Source organism: Malus domestica, chromosome 03 (assembly GCF_042453785.1).
Source record: "Malus domestica chromosome 03, GDT2T_hap1".
In the NCBI taxonomy this organism is placed as follows: domain Eukaryota; kingdom Viridiplantae; phylum Streptophyta; class Magnoliopsida; order Rosales; family Rosaceae; genus Malus; species Malus domestica.
This window is the reverse complement of record NC_091663.1, coordinates 32,163,006-32,180,628: the sequence shown is the minus strand read 5'-3', so window position 1 is coordinate 32,180,628 and position 17,623 is coordinate 32,163,006. Positions and strand designations below refer to the sequence as shown.

General features: G+C 37.2%; 3 protein-coding genes across 4 annotated transcripts; 2 read left to right on the top strand and 1 right to left on the bottom strand.

The window, feature by feature from the left end:
• The first annotated feature begins 738 nt into the window (after positions 1-738).
• Positions 739-4,791, top strand: LOC103444889 (protein DJ-1 homolog B). Its single transcript, XM_008383842.4, has 8 exons — positions 739-894; positions 1,033-1,233; positions 1,762-1,911; positions 2,024-2,206; positions 3,023-3,103; positions 3,607-3,807; positions 3,895-4,035; positions 4,367-4,791. The coding sequence occupies exons 1-8, from the start codon at positions 868-870 to the stop codon at positions 4,571-4,573; spliced, it is 1,191 nt and encodes a 396-aa protein (XP_008382064.3). The 5' UTR covers positions 739-867; the 3' UTR covers positions 4,574-4,791.
• Positions 4,792-9,728: 4,937 nt separating this feature from the next.
• Positions 9,729-14,357, top strand: LOC103444893 (cold-responsive protein kinase 1-like). 2 transcript variants are annotated; one of them, XM_008383851.4, is made up of 8 exons: positions 9,729-10,109; positions 10,218-10,280; positions 11,393-11,515; positions 12,125-12,240; positions 12,375-12,585; positions 12,663-12,900; positions 13,084-13,234; positions 13,649-14,357. In XM_008383851.4, the coding sequence occupies exons 3-8, from the start codon at positions 11,443-11,445 to the stop codon at positions 14,033-14,035; spliced, it is 1,176 nt and encodes a 391-aa protein (XP_008382073.3). In that variant the 5' UTR covers positions 9,729-10,109; positions 10,218-10,280; positions 11,393-11,442; the 3' UTR covers positions 14,036-14,357. The 2 variants fall into 2 exon arrangements, with proteins under 2 accessions (XP_008382073.3, XP_008382072.3); XM_008383850.4 differs by having other exon boundaries at positions 9,851-10,109; positions 10,204-10,280.
• Positions 14,358-14,754: 397 nt separating this feature from the next.
• Positions 14,755-16,784, bottom strand: LOC103411990 (ABC transporter G family member 10-like). Its single transcript, XM_008350603.4, has one exon. It carries the CDS (start codon positions 16,735-16,737, stop codon positions 14,911-14,913), a length of 1,827 nt encoding a protein of 608 aa, XP_008348825.4. The 5' UTR covers positions 16,738-16,784; the 3' UTR covers positions 14,755-14,910.
• Positions 16,785-17,623: the final 839 nt, after the last annotated feature.

The following is a 17,623-nucleotide window of genomic DNA, read 5'->3' as shown; positions in this document are numbered from 1 at the left end:
AATGCCGGCTAAAATTTTGACAAAAGATACCGTCTGGGATTTAAAGTATATGTGAGTTGTTTTCAATTCCACCATTAAAACCCATGTCGTCTATTTTTAATATTTGATGGTAATTTTAGGTGTTTAATTCTTCATGTAATCCCTGTGATTCCTAAAAGATGAATACGAACATAGAAGCTTGAATAACGCATTAAAAGCAAAATTAAATAATTATCGATGTCGTCAAAATCACTAAAACAATAAATAATATGAAGTCTTACCTTATGTGAAGCTTCTGAAATATCGATTTCGTGTTTCATTCGTCAAAAATAAATTTTCTCAATCAACAAGTTTGTAGTTTCATTGGATAGAGTTTTATTCAACAATGGAGGGTCGGATGGGGTTTGATAGTTGAAGAAGATAAATAATACGTTAAAAGTGATTTGGAGGGTATATATAATTTTTTAACCTAATAAGGTCAAAATTGTAATTACATAGTAGGATAAATAAGTTATTTAATATTAAATTTTAATGTGAAGTGCATTTAACATTTTGTAAAGTACTAATATAAAAAACCTTTTAATAAACATATTTTACTGTTTATATAACGTCACGTATACTGAAAAATATCTCCATTTCTCTTGCCCCACTTTCTTCTTTTCTATTGGGGGTGCTATCCACACATTTGAAATTACTTCCTACATATCCTTACTAATTTCTGTCCGTTGATCTTCTTCAATTCATCTAATTTGACGGTTGAAAATTAGAAAGGCGTCTGAGAAGTAAAATGAGGGACGTGGAAATCAGACCCTTCCTATTTCCAAAGTCAAACCAGCAGTCCCTCTTCTCTGAAAGTGCTTCTTCTCCTCCTCCTCCGTCTGTGCAGCTATGGCTTCCGATTCTCCTGCTAAGAAGGTGATCACAATCATCCACTAATCACCTCACTAATCACCTCACTAATCACCACGCTAATCAGCTCATCTTCTTTTCTTTTTCTTTTTTTAATTCGATGATTGTGTTTGCTTGTGAGTGAGATTTTGACTGTGGACGCAGGTTTTGGTTCCGATTGCGAACGGCACGGAGGCGATTGAGGCGGTGATCACCGTCGATGTTCTGCGGCGAGCTGGGGCCGATGTTACTGTGGCTTCTGTGGAGAAGCAGCTTCGGGTTGATGGTTACCACGGCGTTAAGATCGTCGCTGATGCTTTGATTTCGGATTGTAGCCAAACTGTCTTCGATCTCATCGCTCTACCCGTACACTCTCTCTCTCTCTTCGTATTTGTATATGTATATGTATATTTACAGTATATGCATATGTATGCTTCTGTTACTATTTGTGTATTAGAAATTTGAAATGTGGCTACTTTTGTTTGTTTCTGAAAGTGCTGATAAAATCGAATGGAAAGTGTAAAACTTGGCTCATATTACTTCAATTTTCAAACTTGGCTAATATCACTTAAACTTTCAGTTTGTTTCGATTTACCTGAAGAATTTTTTGCTTGAAGCAGATGTGTTTAGCTTCTTTGAGTGTGGGATTTTGGTCCGTCACGCCCAAATTAATGTGTTGCCTAATGCCACTACTTAATTTCCAAGTAATGTCCAAACGAAGCTGAACTGCTGATGTAATCCGTATTGTATGGGGTGGAATAAGGATTTTATCCATCGTTGTGTGTATCATGCTCTCACCAGCTTCTCCGATTCTGCTTTAATGTTTTCTCGTTGAATTGTACTACTCCTTTTTAGGTACACTTGAATTTTATTATATCTGTTTTTATGCTGTAGGGAGGCATCCCTGGTGCCGCTAATCTTAAGAATAGTGAGGTTCTGGAAAGCTTGGTGAAGAAGCAGGCTGCAAATGGGAAGCTCTACGCCGCAATCTGTGCTTCACCTGCAGTGGCACTTGCGTCATGGGGCTTGTTGAAGGGACTGAAAGTAAGATCTCTAAGAACCTCCAATGTTTCATTAATTATAAAATTTTAATTAGTGTTTTTTGTCGTTTTTGATGACTAACTCTGAACTTGTGGGCTCTATTGGTTTTTAACAGGCAACTTGTTATCCACCTTTTATGGAGCAATTAGCATCTGGTGCAATCGCTGTTGAATCAAGAGTGCAGGTGGATGGCAAAGTTGTGACAAGTCGTGGACCTGGTACTACCATGGAGTTTGCTATTGCACTGGTCGAGCAATTGTATGGGAAAGAAAAAGCTGATGAAGTTTCTGGGCCACTGGTATATACTTTCTCAATGTTCTTCGTTTTGATTGGTTGTGTTATTCTTCAGTCCTTCACCCCAATTTAAAAGGGAAAAAAATGGATGCATAGAATATAAGAAAAAAGGTTTGATGATAATTTCCCTTGGGCACTCTAATCATTGCAGATTTAGTACAATGAAGACAAAGATTAAGGGAAACGATGAGAAATGGAGATTCATTGGAATTTACCATAGTCTAGAAATGTGTGGATTGAATAAACTGATATTTTTAATTGAATTGAGAAAAGATGGTAAAGACCCCAAAGGATGAAATTTATATTTTTGCTAATATATTTGACAAAAAGGAAAATAAAACCATTTGAGGTTCGTGTATAAGAAAACTTAGGATAAAGTATTCAGTAGTTGATATTGTGAGTACTTAGCTGAAAAGGTGGCTACTTTGTTATACTTGTGGGCTTTAAATATCTATCTATATGGACCTTTTTGAGCTTAGCTTCTTCCTTATATATAAAATAAGCTCGATCCAGTAACATGTATGCTTGAACTGCTGCTTTTACACGGCTTGTATTTTTAAAGGTCTACCTTGTCATTGATTGGGTGGAGGTGGTTATTGCTAGCTTTTGGTGGTGTCATTCTGCTGGTGGCTTTCTTGTCTACCAACTTCAAAGCTATTCATTGTCTGGGAAAATTAAAACAAATATGATTCTGTTGTTATCTGGCTTCACCTGCTACCCTTGATTAACGGCCCAAGTGGCTGAAGCCCTAGACTTTGCAGTTTAGAATGCTGTTTCGGTTTTGTTTGTGGTGGATCTGTAACAGTGTTTTTGTACTCAGGTGATGCGTTCCAACCATGGGGATGAATATGTCATAACTGAGCTAAACCCAGTTGAGTGGACTGCCAGTGATTCCCCTAAGGTGAATTTTTTATACTCTTATCCATTTTATTTTACATTGCATGCTGTTACTTTACTTTATGCGTAAGGCTAGGGAGACCAAATTTTGAAACCAAATGATGTGGTTATTGATTGGATTATTGCTCAAGTGTTGATTAACGTGCTTATTTCCTATTGGTGACACATCATTTGGTTTGCAAATTTGGTTTAAAAGTTTGGTCTCCCTGGCATTATCCTTACTTTATTGGGCTTTTGTTGCACGAACTTTGAGAACACCGTTGTGTGTGGATTTCTTTGTCTACTTTATTGGGCTTTAGCTCAAGGTGCATTCAGATAGGGTAGGAAGTGTAAATTCAAGTTCAAATCTTGTTGTAAGCAACCTAAAAAGGTGGCTATACTGGAGTGCTTTACTTGGTGGTGATTTACATTTGCAAATATCTCTAGGATCCTTTCGAATTTCAACAATTGTTTAAGGTGTAATGTGCTTTGTAAGTTAAAACTTCTTTTGTCTTTGTTATCCTTTAGATTCTTGTACCTATTGCGAATGGCACAGAGGAAATGGAAGCTATTATAATCATTGATATTCTACGATGGGCCAAAGCAGATGTTGTGGTGGCCTCTGTAGAGGATAAACTAGAAATTATTGCTTCCCGCAAAGTTAAACTGGAGGCAGATATGTCCCTCGATGAAGCTACCAAACTTTCGTATGACCTGATTGTCTTGCCTGTAAGTTGGGTTTCCAGCTTTCTACTGTTTAACAGTTTCTCTTTACCCTATTGATTTGTCAAACATTATTCGTATTTTTTTAATCAGGGTGGACTTGGTGGTGCCCAAGCATTTGCAAAATCGGAAAAGCTCGTGAATTTGTTAAAAAAGCAGAGGGTATCACAGAGACCTTATGGAGCAATATGTGCCTCCCCAGCTCTAGTTTTGGAACCCCATGCCCTACTCAAGGTATGCTTTCAACGTTGAACAACCTAATAATCGCATGTACAATTTTGTGCAATTCCATTAACGTTGGCCCAATTCTGGCTGCACCTCTTGTAATTGAGTAGTGTACTAACTGGACCTAACATTATAATCATTTCACTGAACCTTTCTGCTTCTTGCATCGTTCAAACTCGTTCAGGAACTTATTTACATTCAAATCTGATATGCGTCCATCACTGCATTTTAGAAACGTTTTAAAATATCAACTTTTTATATGCATTTTCCACTTTAGTGCTTGCTCTTTAAATTTTTTATGTTGCTGCAACCAGTTAGTGAGCTTTGTTCTTTGATCCAGGGCAAAAAGGCGACAGCGTTCCCCGCAATGTGCGACAAGCTGTCAGATAAAAGTGAAATCGAGAACAGGGTTGTGGTTGACGGCAACCTCATCACCAGCAGAGGACCAGGAACTTCAATGGAGTTCGCTTTTGGAATTGTTGAGAAGTTTCTTGGCCGCAAGAAAGCAATAGAGCTCGCGAAAGTCCTTGTTTTCGTTCATCCTTAGAGCTCATGTTCTGGTATAAGTTGCATCCCCATACTTTCGACCCGGGACTACCAAAAGCGGAAAGCTGGATTCATATCTGAGTGTGAATCCTTTGTGCTTTACGGAGTTTGTGTATAAATAAATGTGTAGAGAACTGGCATGATATTGTTCATATGTAGTTTTGTACTGAACAGTCTGTTAGAACCGAAAAAAAAGAGTTCATCTGTAGTTTTGTAGTATCATCGTTGTTGTAGGCAGACTTACGGATTTTACGTTTGATAATTATTTTGTTTTTTTTTATTTCATTTCTTCTACGAGTCTTATAAAAAATTTAAAACAAAAAACGACATGATAATTAAACCGGTTTTTTTTTTTTTTTTTCTTTTTCTTTAAAGGATCAAGAGGTCGCACTTGGTGCGATGACAAGTGTCTTCGCCTATGAGCGGTAGGTCTCGGATTCGAGACTTGAGAGCAGCCTCTACATAAATGGGGGTAAGGCTAGTCGATATTCACCTCTCCCAGACCCTGCATAAAGCGGGAACCTTGTGCACTGGTACGACCTTTTTTTTTTCTTTAAAGGATCAGTAGTTCATTTTTTTGAGAGCCGGAAGATGTGGAGAAGTAAATTTATTTTGTTGGAAATTGTGGAACTGAATTACAAACGCTAACTTCCAATCTCCTAACAGACAGAATAAAACAATCGAGGAACATTGATGTGTGACGTGTTATGCGTTGAATTATCAAAGAAGGTGTCTGCAAGGGTTCATCTTCTCAAAAATGGACTTGACAAAAATAAATCTTCTCAAAAAGAGGATAATATAATATATAAATTGAAAACCGCATGAAAAGAACTTGATGTTTAACAACTTGACAACGAAGCATTATCGGTAATTTGACGATGAAATATTATTAGGCTCAGGGCCGGCCTTGCGCGTAAGTAAATTGAAAATTCAAAATAAAGCTGAGATCGTAATTTTTTTTTTCAGTTGCATTTTCTATAAATTGTATAGGACAAACAATTTTATCAAAACAATTGATGGTATGGTGTATTGGTGTTTTCCATTAATTTTAAGAGGTTCATGGCTCAAATTTTTGCGTTATTTTTTTGTGAAAATTCATGCATTTAGTTATAAAGAAGTGAAAAAAAAATGAAATAAAGTAGTGGCAGGTTTCAAAACCACTTCTAGGAGGATATAAAGTAGCGTAAGGACAAGACACGCTAACAACTCAACGGAGGCGGGTTGTCTCTCCTTCCATTTCCATACTCTTCTTATCTCCTCTTGTTTGTGTGGTCACGGTTAAGTATACACACACACTAGCATTTGTCTACACTGTAAGATCTCATATCGTCCAGGGATGTGAATCCTGTAATCCTTATATGTATATTCTCATCTCTACTTAGCACGAGGCTTTTTGGGAGCTCACTGGCTTTGAGTCCATTGGAACTCCGAAGTTAAGCAAGTTTGCGTGAAAGCAATCCCAGGATGGGTAACCCACTGGGAAGTTCTCGTGTGAGTTCTAAAAAAACAAAACTGTGAGGGCATGGTCGGGGTACAAAGCAGACAATATTGCCTATCATTTTTTTTGTGTGATAGAAGACTAATTTGTCTTTTCACATTCTTTTGGTTGACAAATAGGGTTTCATTAATTAATAGAGATATATAGACATATATGCATGCAAAAATGAAAAATGGGGGGCGCCCTTCTAATTTTGGAGCATGTGCGGTGGCATCACTTGCGCTCGTTCAGGGCCGCCTCTGACTAGATTAATAGCTAATGATTATAAATATAATTTGATTTAACAGTTTGACATGTTTTGTTATGATACGTCAATCATATTACGCAGTTAATTACTCAAATAATTTAACAACCAGGCGTATAAATAATTTAGTCAGAGAATGTCACCCAATTACTTTAATAATGTAAACAAAGAATACGTCATGGTGTTACCAACGGTTGGCTACCATTGGCGGCTAGATAGTTGAAGTTTAAAACTGTTCACACGTGATTAATTGGTAGAGAAAATTCATATTTTCTAGATTAAACATGTCCTCTTTTTAAATTAACAAGTTAGGAACCCTCAACGACATTTGGGATATGTGGGAAAACTACTTTTCCTAATTATTTTTTGTACAAAGTGGTAAAAAAGTCTTCCTTCTATTTTTCGAAAGATGTTTCAAAATTTCGAATGACGATATTGGAGGCGGCTAACATCCCTTTATATATAAAGTGAAAGTAGCAAAATGGTGAAATATTTAAAATACGAGAGACTGTCATTTTAACATCTCTTAGTTCAATTATCCCCCCCAAAAAAAAAAGTTCGGTTCAATTGATTTTATTGGATATTGTTTACTAGCATCGCTCATGCCTACTCTCTCACATGGAGTATGATTCTCTTCTTTCATAATCTTTTATTTTTTCATCTTTTCATATTTAAACGGTTGCGATTACGTCACGTTTATATCTTGTTTTGATTTTTTTTATATAAAGAACAAAACAAAAAGAAGAGTGTGAGAGGAGAAGATGAAAATGAATGGTAATATGAAGGAAAAGAATCCTACTCCCTCTCGCACATATTCGATCTCGTCCCTTCCTTTGGTTGGGAGTTGGCAATCTCCCCATTTATTTCTTGTTTTTTATCTGCTTCTCCTTTTTAGTAGCTCAGCTTTGTTTTCTTGGCGTTCTTCATCGTATTTCTGAAGTTGTATGCCGATTCCTTGGTGTTTATCATTCTCTCTTGTCTTAAGACAAACTAGATCTCCATCCTGTAGATCTTTAATTTTTATTTCATCTTTTATATTTCTGCTGATTGAGTTTTTGGCTATCCTCAATTTTTATTGAGCTTGCTTATTGTCATTGTTCTCAAATTCCCCGCGTAGCGCCGTCTAGACCCTGTCTAGGCGCTAGACGGTTGGTCATCGCCCCAATTAATTTCTAGGCATTAGAACTTTCAGAAAGAGCGTCTAGACCTACTTATGCGCATGCATAAATCACGACTCTCGTTTAGACAAAAAATAGATAACTTTTATTTTGCATTTTATTTTGGCTTTTTATATTAGCACCTCATAAAATGTTGAATGCACCCCGCATTAAAATTTAATATTAAATAACTTATTTACCCCATGATGCAATGACAATTTTGACTTTATTAAGTTTTATAAAAAAAATAAAAATTTCTAAATACACCCCAAATCACTTTTAACGTGGTGAATGCCGAGCTCTTCGGGAGCTAGCCAACTTGGTAAAGTTCATACTTTGATCTTCGATAACTGGATCATCTATTCTTATACCGGACACTAATACTGGGTTAAACCTGTTGCTTATGAAGACGCTAATACTTGGCAACAGAGATGACATTGAAGAAATGTTAAATAGTAGCTCAGTTGTTCTTACAACCGTGCTCAAGCTCCTTGACAAGTATGATCTTTATGGGCAAGTGGCCTATCCTAAGCATCACAAGCAATTAGATGTACCTGACATATATCTTCTAGCTGCAAAAACAAAGGTACATACATACTGTATGATACATGCTTCAATTATGTCTTAAAAAATGAGCCCTGGTTGGCTTCACAAGGTCAGATGACCCTTCACAAGGTCATTTTCAACACTTAAATTTCTAAGAGTAGTAATTTAAGGGGATTTCTATTGAAGGGAGTTTTCATCAACCCAGCTCTCATGGAACCTTCACAATGAAGCCATTGCTGATGATTTGAAATCTTTCGGCAAATTAAATGTTTAAATGGTTAGATTCAGTCTCTAAAAATTAAAACTGAGTGTTATAAGATTTGAGAAATGTGGGATGTATAGAAAATATGAGGTGTATATACAAAAAATAAGGTGTATATTGAGAATGTGAGGTGTGGGGGTATTATGGGAAAATATGTGGGGTGTATTAAGATAATTTTTAAGTGAAAAAGCAAATGTGGGCTGTATTAAGTATGTGGAGTTTATTCAACAATTTGTGGAGTGTTAATATAATAAGCCTTTATTTTTTCAATAAATTATAAGAAACTCGTTGAATACTTGGATGATCACTCTTGTTTCCCATATTTTCAATATATTTTAATACTTTTTAATTTATATCTCATTCTATTTTACAATTTATATATCTCAATACAATTATATATTTTATAACTATAAGTAAACATTTACTTATATTCTATACAATAAATTTAATTAAATTAAAAAACCGCCTAAGCCCCGCCGTTGAATTAGCGCTTAGCGTTTTTTGAGCCTTACTTATTGTAATTTGCATTAGGCACTCTTCATTCAGGGTCCCTCTGCCAAGAAACTAACAAATTAGCATCAAGTTGGCGCCTCTCTGTCACGAAACTATTTTTGGGTCAAAAAGATCCAATTGTTTTTTGTCTCCTTTCAGTTTACAATGATTAATCACCTGCATGAGTTTTTGTCAAATTTTCTGATGACTTTTTACCATTGCATTTTTTTAGAATGTTACTTACAAGCATAGTCATTTTTCAAATTAAATACAATTTTTATAATAAAATTTAGATGATAAAAAGAATGAATTGTTTGGGTGTACGGTTAAATAATTTTGTAACTCCTTATACGTAAAGACTCAAATTTTATAACAGGTTATTCAGGTGTCATTTAACGACATTTCATGTCGTGCAATATAATTTCAACGTGTGTTTGCATGAGAGTTAGTTGGTGATAACACTTACAATAGGACTAATTGAGGTATTTTAACTTCAACGGTTAATTTTCACCAAAAATAAAAAATAAAAAAAAACTTCAAAGGTTAATCAGGTGTCACTTAATGAGATTCCACATGATAAATTTGTTATAGCCTACATTTGTTTCCTCTTTTAAAATGAGACAACTGGCGGGAAACCACGATTATCGACCATGTTCGGATCCAAAGGAAACTAGTTGGGAATTGCACCCTACCCATTGTCACGATTAAGCAGATTCACATCTTACGAAGTATCGAATCCAAGACCTTCCGTTTTTTCTTTCACAAAACTACTGTTCGCACTTTTCCACTCAACTACTTATCGTAGTTCATATTCGTATAACTTAACTATAATATCATTGTTTAAAATAGTCTAAATAGAAAAACAATACCTTTAAGAGTCGAACAAGATTTTAATTTTTAAGTACAACTTGTTTATTATATTTAAAAAGTTGGAAACGATTTCAAGCATTCTTGTGAAAGCAAAACCCAAAAATTAGGAAAAAGAAAATTCCGTACCATTTCCAAACCGTGTGCCTGGAAGTCAATGCCAAATGAGAGAATAGTCAATTCCAAACATTACAACGAGAATTTATCATATATGGTCAAAATTTAGCCTCTAATTTCATAAATTTATTTTGTCCATCTCTCTCTTCATTTCTGTTGCAGTCACCACAGTTGACATGAAAACCTTGCATTTTATCTGGGTTTTACATGTACTTTTGTGTTTGGTAGCTGAGAAAATGTGAGGAAAGCCAAGACTTTTTTACTTTCTGATTTACCCATTGGAGAGAACGAGAAGAAAGATAGACTTTTGGATCTGTTTGTGGCCTCAGCTGGGTTCTTCAACCCAAAAGAATGGTGGGTTTCTCTTTTACAGTTGCTATGCTTCTGAAAAAAATATGGAAATATCATATTTTGACCAATCCAAATACTTATATTACGTTGGTTTTAGTTTCGGTTCTGCAGAGGGATACTTCAAGGTTGAAATATAAGCAAAACCCAAGTGCAATTGGATTGCAAATTTGTAAGGTAATTATGCTGAAGCAAATTCTTCTTCTTCTTCTTCTTCTTCTTCTTCTGCAATTTCAATTTTGGTGCCTCCTAGATTGACTTTTTTTTTTTTGAAAGTTGGTCAAAACTATAGATGTCTTCTGTTTTGTCTGTCTTATAATTGAGTGCAATGACAATTAGAAGGATAGTTGACTACACAATCACATTTCCTTGGCTGACAAATACTTTATTTCCAAATTCCAATCATGAAACCATGTTTCTAATTCTAGCCTCTACTAGTTGCTAATCTGCCATGTGCTGCATTGTAGCATTTGATTATCGAATTCCTATTTTAGGCCTAAAGTACTGAGGGATGCAGGAAGTTTCGTGTTAATGCGGAGTTTGGTCCATTTTCCTTGAATTACTTTAGTAGTTGGTCTAATTATTGATAATCGATTCAACTGAACGACTCAGGCTAGAGACCTGAACTTCTGATTGATCTTATAGGGCATAAGAGTCTATGGCATTACTCGGTGCAGTCCCAGACCTTACTGTGTCGGGGTATCTCTCTAGTGTTTCCCCTTAACTTCTGGCAGTTCAGATGGGTAGGATTTTTATTTTGTTTTGTCTTTTGATGCCTTAAGTAAGGAGCATTGAATGTTTCATAGAAAACTGGTGTAGGCTATAGTTAAAACTTATCATGTGGGACGGAGGATGTGCAAACTTCCTTTTACTGGTTATTTTTTTGAAGAGATTTCCTTTTTCGAAAAGTCCCTTCTGGATTTTTCCGATACGTAGGTTGTAAAAGCTATAAAGCAACTACTCAAAACTTTGCTACTGAAATTACAGTGAGTTTTGGTAAGCACGTGGCTAGCGCATATGCAAGCATCTTTAATCATAGTTCAGGCAATGATTGACAATGCTGCGGGTCATCTATACCAGTTGCTAGATAGTACATGTAGATTAAAGAAGTCACCTTGATTTGCAATTTGAGTTCATAAGTTTCACTTTTTTTTTAGAGTTTCTTCTTATCTAAACGAATAATGACTAATGCTTTCCTGATTGCTCATCTGTGTTCCTCCTAAATCTTACAGATCATGCAGTTGTAGTTATATAACAAAAAGTTTATGTTTACTTGTGTACTTTGACAGGGCAAGGATTTTGATTGATTGGTGATATTGGCCAACATAAAAAGCTGGTGATGTCTTGTTTCTCTTGCTTGTTTAAAAAGAAGGAAGCTTCCCTTGTTAAGCAGCCTGTTGAAATCGATGAAGGTAGACTGTGCATGTGTTTATTCTGTCGTTCAATTTATAGAGATTATGCACATACTTTCAGTGTCAGTATTAGTTACTTAGGCACAATGCCATCTGTCAAATTAGCTGCTCAGTGCAATTGTGAAATGAGTGGAGGACTTTTCTAGTTCATTCATGGATCTTCAAATGGGAGGAGCATTTTCTATGTTAAGCGCTTTAATTTCATTAGCGTTACTGATTTATGAACCCGTTTTAAGTCTGCGACTACTTAAAGCCCAAACTACCAAGTTGCTTCCATTCAGATAATCATTCTTTTTATGGATGACCAGGCTTCTTTCAGAACTTGGAACCTGGCCCTTTTACGAAGTCAAATGGTCATGCTAAATAGACTACTTATGTTTTACTTGATTTTACTATTTATTACGCACTCAATATTTTTTTGGATGAAATCTTCTTTTGTTTACTTTGTTCAACTTACCTGCTGTTGAACTAAACACTGTTAGTAAGTCTTAGCTTTAACTTGAATTTGGTTGTCATCTTTTTGAACAAAAAGGGACCTAACTTCTTTGAGAGGTTTACCATTCTATCTTCATCTACCAAAAAGAGTCTAATAGATTCCTGTGGGTACAGTGGTTTCAGGCGTTTTGAATGTCAAACAGTACACTTACATGGAACTGCAAATTGCCACTGAGAACTTCAGTAAAGCAAATAAAATTGGTCAGGGAGGCTTTGGCTCCGTGTACAAGGTAATTGCTCCTAAAGTTATTTGCTTATGAGTTTTGAGGAATACTCGGTCTTGAGTACTTAATTGTGCTAAAGACTTTTTTGTTTACTTTTACCTCTACGGGCTAAGAAATTATTTCAAAATGTGTTTGATCAGGGAACACTAAGGGATGGCACTTTGGCGGCTATAAAAGTATTGTCAGCAGAGTCTAGTCAAGGGTCGAGGGAATTTTTGACAGAAATCGAGGTGATTGCAACCATTGAACACGATAGCCTAGTTAAGCTATATGGTTGCTGTGCAGAAGGAGATCACAGAATATTGGTTTATGGCTATCTCGAGAATAATAGCCTAGCACAAACACTTCTGGGTAAGCAATGTCACTTGTTCCTTAATTGAATGAATGATTTTGTATTGGTAAGGACCTAATCCTTCTGTACTTTATAGGTAGAGGCTACAGCGGTATCCAATTTACTTGGCCTACAAGGTGTAAAATTTGCATTGGTGTTGCAAGGGGGCTCGCTTATCTCCATGAGGAGGTTAGCCCTCATATTATTCACAGAGACATTAAAGCAAGCAATATTCTCCTTGATAAAGACCTCTCACCAAAAATTTCAGATTTTGGTCTTGCAAAGTTTATCGCACCGAACTTGACCCATCTTAGCACTCGTGTTGCTGGAACAACGTAAGTTTGCCATTTCCAGTGCTAGTCTCTTTCAGTAAGTTTATCCGAGAATATAACTAATTGATGTCCCGCCCATAAATTTTCACTTCTCTCTCCCCCTCTCTCTCTACGTTCTCTTTTTTACATTTATCAAATTACTTGTAATCATATTGACATGTATGGTTCCCTGTTTGATTTCTGCAGAGGCTACTTGGCGCCTGAGTATGCGATACGAGGTCAAGTGACAAGGAAATCAGACATCTACAGTTTTGGCGTTTTACTGTTGGAAATTGTATGTGGGAGGTGTAACACAAACAGACATTTACCACCCAAAGAACAATATCTTCTTGCACTGGTATGGACCTTTCTGTAATATTGCATTCCATGACTAAATTGAAAGCTTTTGGACTGGTTTATAACTTTTCCTTGTTCTATATACTAGAGTAACGCTAAATAACTGATAAAAGATTTATAACATTAACATGCGCGGGGGTGATGAACCTTGATGAACCTGCCATACAAATTCTTGATCAAGTGAATGCTTGAAGTGCTAGTTTATAGGATGGGCATCAAATGCGTATTCCTTGCAACTTCGCATTTATTTTCAAACAGGGCTAATATTTTTCCTCTAAACTTCTGCTTTTCTTGTTTTAGATAGCTACATGCCCCAGCTAGTCATCATCTCTTGTTGGAACATGTATTGAATAATAACTTTGCAATTACTACTAGAATCTTGAGCAGACTAACCAAATCCAAGTTCCTGCTGCAGGCATGGGAACATCATCAGAAGGAGCAGCTGGTGGAGTTGGTAGACGCTTCATTGAATGGAAATTTTGACGTTGAGGAGGCTTGCAGATTCCTAAAGATTGGCCTTCTCTGCATTCAAGACATGCCCAAGCTCCGACCATCCATGTCTACCGTTGTTCAAATGCTGACGGGTGCATTAGATGTGAATGAGGGGCAGATATCCAAACCAGGACTGCTTTCTGAATTTATGGAGCAAAGAGAATGCGACAGAGAAAAGGCCAAAGCAAAAAATCCATCTTACACGATATCCGCCTCAGGGAGGTTTATGAATTCATCATCTTCATCAGAAACCGCCACCACTTCATTTGCTACTATGACCTTCAATTCTATATATGACCGAAGCAATTAGGGCAGGCAGAATCCAGTTTTCATATTCCCTCTGGTTTGGTCAGGCTGTAGGCATAATAATTCTTCTAGGTTGTCTAGGGAAACAAGTAAAAGAGCGACCTCAAGCCAACAAAGGCTCCCTGCTTTGCGAGGGTCGGAGTGAAACGTCTATCGTACACAACCTTACCCTTACTTTGCAAAGAAGCTGTTTCCACGAATGTCTTCCAAAGAACTAGCCATATCACTTTTCAGGTGTAAATGTTTATAGTCAATCAAATTTCAGTTTTTTTGGGTGTGTAAAGAAAGCTCGACTATATATACAATTCTTTCGTCCTTTTCTTCGAGTCCAGGTATTGTGTTGGCAGTGCCCTATTGTCGTCCCAAAACAGTTTCTTTCGAATTGTCGTATGCAAAATCCACATTATTTACTCATTTTTCAATGAATCATATGGATCGAAATGTGATCAACAAATAAAAACTGGTTGTCAAATTAAACACGCGTCATCTTTTAACTGGGCTGTTCTAGCCTTCTGTCTTCTCCGGCAGCAGAAACATCCTCGCAAAAGCCTTCTCCCTCTCATGGCAGCATCTGTTTGTGCAAGAACTATTTTTCTGGATAATGTTTTGTTATGGATAATGTACTATCCATGAACATTGAAACGGGATCAAAAGTAGAACTTTCGGAGTGGACACGGTGTGAATCAACATGTTTCAAATGCATGCGAAAACTCGAAACATCAATCAAATCGAAACTGGATGTTATGGTTAATATTTGATGAAAGCTTTCGTGCGAAGACGATACAATAGTTTGATCATTCTAAAAGAATTATTCGAAAGAATATGAAAGAGAAACAGCACAAGTGATTGTTTATCTTTTGTGTAAGTATATATAGCTAGCTAGTTTCTATTTCTGCAGCATCTGCACCACAGAATGAGAAAGCAAAGCACTCTATAACCAATTACGAAACCCAGCATCACACCTAAATTGCTCCATTTCTGTGCTTCTTTCAAACCCTGCTGTCTCAAGAATCCGTCCCCGAAAAGATTGCACCCTTCTTTGTCAATCTGTTGAATGCATCTCCTTCCCTGCTCCCCTCCATACTCATTTATCATAAAGCACTCGAACGGGTACTTGAAAAGACTCAGGTAGTGCATGAATATCCAGTAGCGTGGAAGTCTGTCCTTCGAAATGAAGTAGCCCGAAAAGAGAAAGAAAGCTCCCATGAGCCCGGAAATCAAGGAACTCCCCATGATGAAGTTCGGCACGAGAGCACTGAAGCAGGCCACAACAGAATTGGACATCAGAAGAACCATCCAGACCACGAAAGAGAAGTAGAGGAATCCATCAATGTCCCTCCTCAATCCGACCAGCCAGTAAACCGGTGCTGTGAACAAAAAACAGACCATCAAAAGGAAGGGGAGAAAAATGAGGGTGTTTGCTATGACATAGGAGGAAACCCTATAGGCTCCCCTGGAAGTCTCACTCATTAGTATTCTTCGCTCTTGTAAGAAAATTGGTAGGCCTTCTGTGGTGGAAGACAGCAAGAAAGTGAGGCTGAAGGCGAAAAATCCAGTTTGTGTTTGCAGGGAAATGTTCCCTTTTTCCCTTCCAACGTTAAAGAAAATGCTTCCGAGTACGAATCCAGCTACCAAGGCTTGTATGACTCTTGTGACAAACAATTGCTTGGTTCTAAATATGTTGCTACAAAACCTTTGCCCTAGTATAACAACTTCCCGGGGACGAGAATTTGGGTAGACCAGAAGCTTCTTTTGCAAGTTATTGGAGCACACAAACCTTTGTTCTAGAGGCCTGAAACATTGGTTGTGCAAGGCTTCTGAAGTTTGTGTACCCTCCAAGCTCACGATAACATCAATGGCGAATTCGAGCAAGTTGACATGGTTGGGGATACGATGGCCAGCAAAATTGAGCCTTTGTTTGAGAAGATGTAGTGATCCATTGTGCATGACAGCTCCATTCGAAAGCAAAACAACGCGATCGAACATCTCTAGGATTCGAAAACCTGGTTGGTGAATGGTCAGAACGATAGTTTTACCCTGATTGAACACCATTGTTTTGAGCAATGAGACTACATGGAAAGCTGAGGCAGAATCCAACCCTGAAGTTGGTTCATCAATCAAAACCACAGCTGGATCATGAACTAAATCAACTCCAATCGAAACCCTGCGCCTTTCACCACCTGAAATCCCATTGTTTGATCCCCAACCGATTCTTGAACCCGCGACATGTTCCAGACCGAGCTCCTTCATCAGCTTCCTCACTTTATCTGCAGCCTCTTTTATCCCACCAGGAAGCCTCAACAGAGCACTGTACACGAGCGTTTCTTCAACTGTAAGTAACGGAAATAGGGCATCATCCTGTGTGACATAGCCCGACATTCTGCGGAAACTTTTCGTGTCCATAGGCTGATCATTCACCAGCACCTGACCACCCACTTTCGCTGGGGATATGTTCCCAGCAAGAATATCTAGCAGTGTGGTTTTTCCAGCCCCACTAGGGCCAACAATTGCAGTGATCTCTGCAGGCCTTGCTTCACAACTCACATCCTTCAAGATGAACTTCGGAACAGTCCTCGAACTGTCACTGCAACACAGGTGCTTCATTTCATCAAATCGGGTCGATAGTTTGTAGCACAAGTTTCTGGTTTCAATTCTGTATGGTGTTATATGGCTGCCGGAAACCGGCATTTTCACGGGCAACTCCATATTGCGGTGAGGAGTGGAAGTGAGAGAGAAAATGAGATATTTGTGGGATAGTGTGTATGAAATAGAGGAGATGAGCTAACACACCAAACTGTGTGTTTTCTGTACAAGTTAGGGTACGTATAGGAGAAGCCAAAGCTTTGATATTTTCCCTATCTAGTTTTCTTGTTGGCAAACATAAATTTTGACGTAACTTTTTCATGTATTTGGAACACAGTCACATAACATTATTATTTCACTTAAATGATAACTAGTTGATTCGTCGTTCACTCTTATTACAACATATAAAATAATACATCACGTGACTTGTGTTTCAGGTACGCATATAAATTCCTCGTAACTTTTGCAAGAGGGTTTGATGAAAACCCTAAAGAAGAAAGTACTTGACTCCTTTTGGGTTGGGAAGTTCATTCAGGTGAGCAGAATATTGACTGTGTAGGGTTGGTGTTGGTTTCTTCACTATCTGCCCCACCCCAACTCATCACCATATCATGCCAGTTTGGTGGGAATTTTACTATATTTGACCAATTAGTCAATTAAATCTAATTGACGTTGAGTGTGCCAAACGCAGCCAAGCCCATCTTGATTATGGGCTTTAGCCCAAGTAAGAAATAAAAGGCTTACAGTTCGAAAGTGATTTTCGCACGAAATTTTTAGCTCGTCACACATCTTTTTATTTATTTATAATTATTGGATTAATCATGTCAAATGAAATCAATGGTCATAATTAAACAGAAGTATGTAAGAAGTTAAACATAATGATTATGTGAAGACTAATATCACTTCAGTTAGAAATTTTTTAAATTGTTTTAAATGAAAATAGAATCACTTTTAGTTTAAGTGATTTCATAAGAAAGCACGTCAGAGGTGCTTCATTAGTCTTTATGAA

What these genes read in the sequence shown, in the direction of transcription:
- LOC103444893 (XM_008383851.4), top strand. Translation starts at nt 11,443, where the DNA reads ATGTCTTGTTTCTCTTGCTTGTTTAAAAAGAAGGAAGCTTCCCTTGTT. An exon ending in GCTTTGGCTCCGTGTACAAG is followed by an intron (nt 12,241 to 12,374) that starts GTAATTGCTCCT and finishes GTGTTTGATCAG; the next exon opens with GGAACACTAAGGGATGGCAC. An exon ending in AACAATATCTTCTTGCACTG is followed by an intron (nt 13,235 to 13,648) that starts GTATGGACCTTT and finishes TTCCTGCTGCAG; the next exon opens with GCATGGGAACATCATCAGAA.
- LOC103444889 (XM_008383842.4), top strand. Translation starts at nt 868, where the DNA reads ATGGCTTCCGATTCTCCTGCTAAGAAG. An exon ending in CCGATTCTCCTGCTAAGAAG is followed by an intron (nt 895 to 1,032) that starts GTGATCACAATC and finishes CTGTGGACGCAG; the next exon opens with GTTTTGGTTCCGATTGCGAA. An exon ending in AACCCCATGCCCTACTCAAG is followed by an intron (nt 4,036 to 4,366) that starts GTATGCTTTCAA and finishes TCTTTGATCCAG; the next exon opens with GGCAAAAAGGCGACAGCGTT.
- LOC103411990 (XM_008350603.4), bottom strand. Translation starts at nt 16,737, where the DNA reads ATGGAGTTGCCCGTGAAAATGCCGGTTTCCGGCAGCCATATAACACCA.